This window comes from Oxyura jamaicensis, chromosome 5, assembly GCF_011077185.1.
Source record: "Oxyura jamaicensis isolate SHBP4307 breed ruddy duck chromosome 5, BPBGC_Ojam_1.0, whole genome shotgun sequence".
Lineage (NCBI taxonomy): Eukaryota > Metazoa > Chordata > Aves > Anseriformes > Anatidae > Oxyura > Oxyura jamaicensis.
In genome coordinates, this window is record NC_048897.1 from 37,986,144 (window position 1) to 37,994,795 (window position 8,652).

An 8,652-nucleotide genomic window follows, 5' to 3' on the forward strand; every position below is an offset into this window, starting at 1 on the left:
TTTACTAACCTGGTAACTGCAACAGGAAGTTACTCTTGTAGCAACTTGGATATAAAAATACTTTGTGGTGGGGAAGACAGCTGCAGTGGAGTATTCAAAACAAAACAAAAAACAGTAAGTGTTACAGCAGTAAAAGTTGTTAAATACAGCTCCCTTGCACACTTCTTCTTCTAACACTGTTTTCTTGCAGCAGTGGGTCATTTGTGGAAGTGCGAGGAGACAAGGGGAGGGCTGCAATGAAAATAAGGGCAGCCTTGCAGACTTGCCACGTAAAGGGTAGGCTGCACTGTTTGCCTCCTTCATATCAGTAATTTACCATTTATAAAAGGTTTAACATTTTGTCCCTTTCTGGGTAATACAGAAATACTGTAGATTTCTAATTCTTAACAATAGGATACCCTAAATGAGTTAAATACATAGTGATTAAAAAATAATGCTTAGAAAAGCACCATCAGAAATTAAAGAACATTTGCATTCAGTATAAAATAATGTAAATGAATATTTAAATGAAATCCAGTTATAGAAATACAGCTCTTGAGAGACCAAGTAAAGAAAAAATAAATTACATCTCAAAGGCCTACTAACAGCGAACCAGCACACGACAAACAGGTGAGAACTGTGCCGGACTTACGTCACTGAAAGCTGTGCTACTACGTCAAGATGAGTGTCTGGGCTGAAGATGTGCTAGCTGTCAGTCCTCACAGCAGGAAGGACAGGCTCTGTTTTGCACTGCACCTCTCAGGCTCTGATGCTTTACCTGTCATAAAATGATTATAATGGTACAAAAGGAGAGCATCAAGCTATTGTGCTTCAACAGCATCCAAATGGCAGTTCTGTTTGCCCATTGCTTTTTCCAAAGGACAGCATTTCAACAGCTAGCAATGTCTTATATCTACTATTCTTTCTGGCAGGTGAGCTTTGTTTGTTTTTTTTTCCTTCTTATCTAAGACAAACATGTAACACTTTGAGAATAAGAAAAATCAGTCTGTACCACAAACACCAGCATACTTAGAGCATTAATCTTCTGATTTCCTTGAGGATACACAGCCTGTAAAGATCTACAACAGTTGATTATGTATGAGAGAAAATCTTAACACCAGAATGGACATTCAGATTTGCCAAAAGTACCAATGGATAATTTATGGCTCAGCCTTTTTTTTTTTTTTTTTTTATTAATTGTACTTAAAACCTTTTCGAAGGACACTGCGGTGAAACTATCTCACGATTAGAACATAGCTCCATTAGCAGTCTCCAAAATTATCCAACTAAAACCATTAAGTAAAATATTCAGTAAGAATACTTGAGTGTTTTTGTTTGATTGTTTTGGTGGTTTTTTGTTTGTTTTGTTTTGTTTTTTGCCCAAGCCAGTAACCCCATAGGATGGCATACATTCACTGGTGCACAGAAGCCACAAAGTGAAGTTGATATAATTTGAAGATACCTGTTCAGATAAAGAGTCAGAAGAGTCAGGTGATTTCTTTCTCTGCAGGCTACATGCTTAGTGACCTGTTACACTAACAGATGTATGTTATTCTTTCCAAACACTGACTTTCATCAAATGAACTTGATTTAATAAACTTTTGTACTTTTCTTTCCAAAATACAAGTTTTAACTGTCAGATTTTGTTTGGTCAAAACAATAATTTTCTCAAATTAGTCTTTTTCTCTAACGTGCATTTTTAAAATCCCTTCTCCTGTGCAGTCCCAAGCCCCGTATTTAACCCAATGCCAATATGTAATATATCTCTAGCAATCCTTGATTATGTTCAGGATGAAATAGAAAAGCTCTGAGGTTTACTTTCCTCCCATAGTGGTCGCAGTTCTGCAGCCTAAACCCACCCATTGCAATGTAGAAAGAGTTGATGAAATCCTGACTTCGTGCTGGGGTGGGAGGGAGGAGCAACCTTTCCCTCCCCGCCTGGCTAGCAGGCTAGATGATGATAACTGCAGCAGGACCGTTACACAAGTTTCCATCTGATTTAAACTGCAGCAGCTGACCAAAAGCTGACCACAACAAAGCACCAACAGAAGTAAGTCTTAATCTGTCAGATGGCAATTGCATGTAATATGGCATGCTCTGCACCCCAGCTAATTTAAACAACATGGGTGACTATAAAGAAGTAAAGCGTAAACAGGGCAACAAATGTTTCATCTTAGAACAAACCATGTGTGTGTCTTGCAGAACGTCAGGTCGTGGGAGCTTGAGTAGTTGGCTGTGTTTTTAACAACGTACACGGATGGATTATGGCAGTCGGCAGTCCCTGCCTTCCAACCCAGCTGATACAGGCAGACTGGAGAGACTGGAGGAAAGACTAACAGAAAGTAAAGCTAAACAGCACTGATAGTCGGAAGAAAAATGCATGTAATAAGGTAATTAATCCAGCATGGTGAGTGGTCTAAGTATAAAGAAATGTAAAAGAATTAAACAAAGCAAATGTTAACCTAAGCAAACCTAATCCCCTCCTTAGAGTGGGGACATGAATCCTTTCTGCAAAAGCAGAGGAGAGGATCTGTAGTCTAACAAAAAGAATCTTGTGAGCCAAAGCCATAAGATAGTTATTTCAAACTCAAAATGAACAAATATAAAAAGAAAATAATAAAAAACATTATTTATTAAACACATCGCCTATTTACTTTAATACTGCACTCTCAGGGTGGTTTCCAGAAAACTCTTAGAACATGCTGCCTTTTAAGAAACACAGACAAGCGAGGCTGTGTACAGCGACATATTTGAGATACCAGGTACAGAAGGTCTGTCTAGACAATCTTTTCACATTAAAAAGAAACAAAAAAAAATTACTGCTGCTTGTTATCAACTCCTGGTTGCAGAGACAGAGAGGTGTTTCCAGAAATGCTTGAAATTATAGAATAAGTGAAAGAATGAGGTAATATCCATGGTGTAACAGTTACAGATACGAGAAATTATGATGAGATAACAAAAAAATGGGATTCATTAGTAGAAAGTATATATAAGAATACACCACCAACTAAAAACTAGAGAGGACTTGGTTGTAGAAACAATGTTATAGAGCACAATGACCTCATCTTTAACTATGCTTGTCTCCAGCTATTCCTATATTTTGTTTCTGTCTAAACCAGAACATATTATGGATCATTCACACATCATATTTCTGATACTGTATTTACTGAACAATGACGAAAGCCTAAGCTCTAATATCTATTAGTGAAAACAGAGTTTGAGCAGAATCCATTCAGGAGTTTCACTGACAAATCCACTATTATTTACCTGCATGGTCTGTGCTGCACAAGATACACAGATTTGGAAGGACACAGTCCAAATCTTAACAAGATTCAGTAGAACTTAGTTGCAATTAAATTCACGTTTGAAGACAATCATTCAGAGAAATGCACGGGTTAAATGCACCGCACGTACTGCAGACCTCCTGTTCTTTTCCAGGTCAACAAACTGAATTATTTATCCCAATCAGAGCCAAGAGATCTCATACCTCTGGAAGTCAATAGAAGCCTTATGACGAGTTTCAACATTCAATCCACACACTGAAGGTCTCAGCAGATGCTGAATTTCTTGTGCCTGTTGTCCCAGAACATCTCACATTATTTGATGAGTTGTTTTAGCAAGTTGGCTCTTGCAAGGTCTCTGCACACCTTTCAACTAGCTGGAGAAGGAGTTAATTCAGAGAAGTACATAATATGTTGCAGAAATGCATCCATAGTTTCCTTTCAGAAGTACTTATGGGCACATTTGTTCTGTCTCCAACCTTTTCAACAGATTGTTGAGATTTTTTTTTCTCCAGATCCTGCAAAGAGACAGCAGTTAAAGAACCACACCATGAGTACTAGCTTATTTCAGTCAATGCCAGTGGGCTGGTTTTGAGTGGTACCATAGTGACAATAGACATGATTGTAGCTAAGGGCACCTCACTGTATTGCATTGCTAATACGCCTTTGGGAGGTAAAACAGTTTAATACACGGATAAATCAGATGGATACATACAGTCATACATGGAGATTTTACACAAGTGTCCTTTTTGATGAATGCTATAAATAGCCCGTGTTAATCGAAGAGTCTTCCATTATTTCAGTATCACGTGATTTTTGTAATAACCCTGGCTGTTGCTCATGTTGTGGCCTGTTGGGAGTTTCTGGAGCACTCAGCTGGTAGGATTCTTTCATCTCAGTCTTTAGACATCCTAAACATGTTAAACAAGAGTCTCGCATCTTGGCAAAGTTATGGTAAGTGCTTTCACTGGAAAAACAGTACAATACTGGGTCAGCAACACAGTTAAAAGTAGTCAACAGGAGAGAAGCATGGTAAATATTAAATATTTTGTCAGCAAATGAGCAGTTGTTCTCAAACACACTGCGAATTACAAGTAGGATATGGTACGGTCCAAAGCACACTAAAAAAATGAAGACAGTGCTTGAAACTAGACGTTTAATTTGGATTTTCTTCTTCTTTTGAGTGCCATGACTCTTGTGGACAACTCTTAAAATCCCACAGTAAGAGAAGGCCAGCAGAAAGAAGGGGAAAAGGAAGCCAGCAGAGAAGCGATAGTAATTGATGTTGTGCTCCCAGTCCTTGATGGGGTAGTGCTCAAAGCACACCACGTGGCTCTCGGCATCCATACTGATCTCCCCATGTGTAAAGACAAGCCAGCAGGTCATTATTTCTTTGGTCCAGATAACAGCACTCACAATCATAGCAGCCTTCATTGTCCGAAACTGATGAAACCGGAAAGGGTGCACGACTGCTAGGTAGCGGTCGATGGAGATGCAGCAGAGGAAGCCCACGCTGATATAGATATTCTCATACAAGAGGATGCCACAGATTTTGCACAGCAGTTCATCGTAGGTCCAGTTGTCATGCTGTAAAACATACTGGATCCAGAAAGGCAAAGAAAATATGTAAAAGAGGTCTGCTACAGTCAAATTGCAAAGGTAGATACCCAATTCATTTTTAGCCTTGATCTGTAAGTACCCATAGTACAGCGACAGACAGTTAGCTGGCAAGCCTATTATAAATACAAATATGTATACCACAGGGGATAATGTCTGGTGGATATTATGGTCAATAATACACTGTTCAGTTGCATTGTTTGTGGAATTCATCATCTTCTACTTCTCAGCATGTATAATTCATCAGGGTCCCAAATGAATAGATGTAGAACTTAATTTCATCCAGTTTCATGTACCACTTATTTCATCCACAAAAAGTTTAGGCTGAAGTGATGACTCGCTGCAGGATGTTAATAACCTGGTGGTAAAACACATGAAAATCTTAAGGAAGAATATCATTATCAAATCATCAGTTTTCAGTAAGATGTGTTTTCCTAGTACTAAATTTTCTTACAGTCTTTGATAGACTGTCTGGGAAATCATGATTCATACAAGTAACTCTGTGTACTGTGCACATAAACAAAATTTTCTGTCAAAGAATTTCCAAGCAATTTACAAACATTTGTCACTTTAGCTTTATGAGTGTCTAAAAGGTGAAGAAATATCATCTCTCTTTTACAGATGAGGCACAAAAGCAGTAATCCAATCTGTTCAAAATGGAAATATTTCTCTGGCAAAGCAGTAGTTCACTCAGACTTCCTTAGGGGATGCAAGGTGCACAAAATAGTTGATTTTTAATTTCCATTACTTAAATTTCTCTTTAGATAAAAAATGCCATAGAATATGCAGTTCAACCCATCAGGATGAATAAACTGGAAATTTTAGCAGTCTCTTTTACAGTTAAGCATAAACACAGTCCCAAAAACAAGCTGTCTGTTGGAAAGACACTTTAAAAATCTGGCATAATGTCTCCATGGTCTTAGTCTTATAAGATAAGCTATTACAAATTCCTTATTTGCCACAGACTCCTAAAACCACCTGTCATTACCTGTGCACATGATCTTCCCACTTCATCGACACTGAAGGTGAAGGATTGTTTTCACCCAAAGAATCTTCTACAATCCAAACGTGCCTGTACAAACATTTTCCGTATTAAAATATTGCTGTTTAAGACTCTTATAAAAATCACTGCTGACAACGGGTTAGCACCCAGTTCAACCAGGACAAGAGTTAAGCCTTCAGCCAGCCCACAGTGATTAAACCCTAGACCAAACAAAGCATCATATCCACCCTTTTATCACCTAATGTGGTATGTTCAGTCACTTTGGCGCAAGTGCTCAGGACTGGAAAACAGCAGGGCAAACCGTGCCCCAGTCTTAGGGGGATGTATACTTTATGTGACGATGCAAGACAGCGAGATTAGTTCTTTGAACCACTACCCAAAAATGTGCAGTTGTAGCGTATACTTCAGTACGGCTAGCAATTTGTATGTTCTTCATAAAGCTTCGGTTAATTTGGGTTCAAAAGGAGATAGCATTGTCAGGGACAAAGATACAGTCTTGTTGTTCTTTCCCATTTACTACCCTAATTTGCATTTTTCTTTGCCATCAACTCCAAAACTACTAAAATGTCCAAAACTGCTTGTGCAAAAGACTGGTCGAGTCTAGCCCAGCGCAAGCTCTGTTCTGCTGTTCCTGTTCTCCCGCAGCTCCTTCAGACTGCCCCTCCACCAGGGCTGGCACAACAGTGACCACGGACAGCGAGCACGGCAGCAGAAATGCTGCGGAAGGGGCCCAGTCACTGACACTTCTGGTTTAGTTTGAGGTTTGCTCCAAGAGCTTGCCACAACCTTCCCTGTGGAACAGTGATGACAATGTTAGCATCACAGGTGCGTACAGAAATTCATCCCTGAAGTTACATGTGGATTTACCAAAGGACTGTTACTTAGGGGGCATTTTCTCTCCTCGATCACCATCCAGCACACTGTGCCTTTCTCAGGGGCTGCACAACTGCCATGCAGCTTTTCTGTCTACAGGAGGCCTGGCTTCATGCCTGCGAGCAGCGTGCACAGAATCTGCACTGAGACAGGTTAGACAGCCTAGCTATCCCACCTCATCTTCTCCATTCCAGGGCTCCAGGCCAAGCACAATTGTATTTCAGTTTGTATTTAGTACAATTTCTTTATAATAATTTGGTGACTTTTACAGGTAAGAGTTGGTCTGCGCAGAATGATTGTCATACCCAGTTATAGCCTAAAATGCCTAAAAATCTGGGATCCATCATCTAACCTAACAACTAAAAGCATCCAGTCAGTGCCCAGCTGCTGCTGATAAGACCAAATTAATAATTTAAAAGACTGTAGAAAGTATTTTGAAGGTTGTCAATACCTTTCAAGAGTCAGAACTGTCTTTATATGTTCATAGTTCGAGAGCTCTCTGTTTTTTCAGTGTTACCCAGTAGGCCAATGGGTCACAGTATGAGAAAAAGCAGATGTACTCCACAGTTGCACTGTTTTTTTGAAAATGCTTCTTTTCCTCTAAGAACTCAAGCTGTTTTTATTAAGTTATATTTATGTCATGAAGAACATGATTGTAAAATTCATACCTGCTTAGCTTAAAAGTCTTGCCAGAATGCAGAATGTGAAAGACACGGAAAAAGTCTTATTGATACGATATTGTTCTAATATAATACACACTTCTGATTACAGTAATGTTTCCTGCTCCTGGAGGAAGTGCTGGCTGGCTGTTGCAAAGGTCCAGACTCTCCTTGGCACAACAGCTTCTTTATGCTGCTCTTCTGGTCTGTGGACGAAGTGAGCTTGGAAAACTCCTCCTTTGTTTCAACGTCCTCAGTGTGTGGGCTCTGAGCCACCTCAGGGCACTCTGACCACCTCGTGCCTCACCAGTGACAGTTTCAGTAGCCAAATGGGAAATATAAAGGTAGTTTACCTTTCCCTTTCTTTCCCCACAAACCAAGTACATTAACATAGCTCTGTACTGGCCAGGAATGAAACCACATGCTTTTTCATCAAGACTGGTATCAAAACATTGCAATGAGGGTGTCCAACAGATGTTGCGGAAGAACAGCCTTTAAAGACCACTCTGTTATTAGGATTATAATACGCAGTAACTTACCAGCTCCCTGGCAAATTGGAAACTGAAGGAAAGGTGATGCAGGGGATAGGAAAGAGAAATAGCTCCCTCATTACTTACTATCTAGATAGTAGGAGGAGAAAAATGAAAAAAGTTGCTGTAAGAAAAACATCTGGGGTGCAGATAATCATAAAGCTGAAAGCAGCTATGGATGGGAACACACAGGCATTCCATTTAGACAGCTTTAATATGGAAATAGTGCAGCTGTGTGTTTTTTTTTTAGAGCTTAGTTTATGTAACACCTCCGGTATCACGAGTCCACAGACATTTCCAGGCAAGATTTCTTGCTCTCTCTTTCATATGCCCATGTCTTTTCAGTGTTACCTACCTAAGCCCCAGTCTTGGCAAGAAAACATGTAGATGAGCTCCAAACACTCCTCTTGTTCTTGGATGAAAAATAAAGCCAAGGATCTCTGGGCTTTGGAGAGCTTGACTTTTTCTGGTTTAAATAAGCCAACATTCATCACTCACTGACAATTCAACAGCAGGTTCTTTTTTTTTCCAACCCCCTTCGTTCCCAAGCTGCTGACAAAAGCACGATTCCCACCCTGCACTGTGAACTGCAGAGCAGCTCACACCTTCAGTGCTGTCTGCTGGCGATGGCGAAGGAGCTAACACAGAACCACTGACAATAGCCTATTCAGCTCAGACTGAGTAATAGGATGGAGCCTGGCTGTTTTCTT

At 39.9% G+C, this 8,652-nt stretch overlaps 1 protein-coding gene across 5 annotated transcripts in view; it reads right to left on the reverse strand.

Moving 5' to 3' along the window:
• Positions 1 to 1,351: 1,351 nt before the first annotated feature.
• The window catches only part of GPR68 (G protein-coupled receptor 68), a 23,579-nt gene continuing 16,278 nt past the window's right edge, over positions 1,352 to 8,652 (reverse strand). For 4 of the 5 annotated variants that reach the window (XM_035328079.1, XM_035328080.1, XM_035328082.1 and 1 more), the window contains one exon: positions 1,352 to 5,235. In XM_035328079.1, coding sequence (XP_035183970.1) covers positions 4,020 to 5,093 — 1,074 coding nt within the window. In that variant the 5' untranslated portion in view covers positions 5,094 to 5,235 and the 3' untranslated portion in view covers positions 1,352 to 4,019. Of the gene's footprint in view, positions 5,236 to 5,865; positions 5,950 to 8,652 lie in introns of all 5 variants that reach the window. The other variant, XM_035328081.1, reaches the window with a different exon arrangement.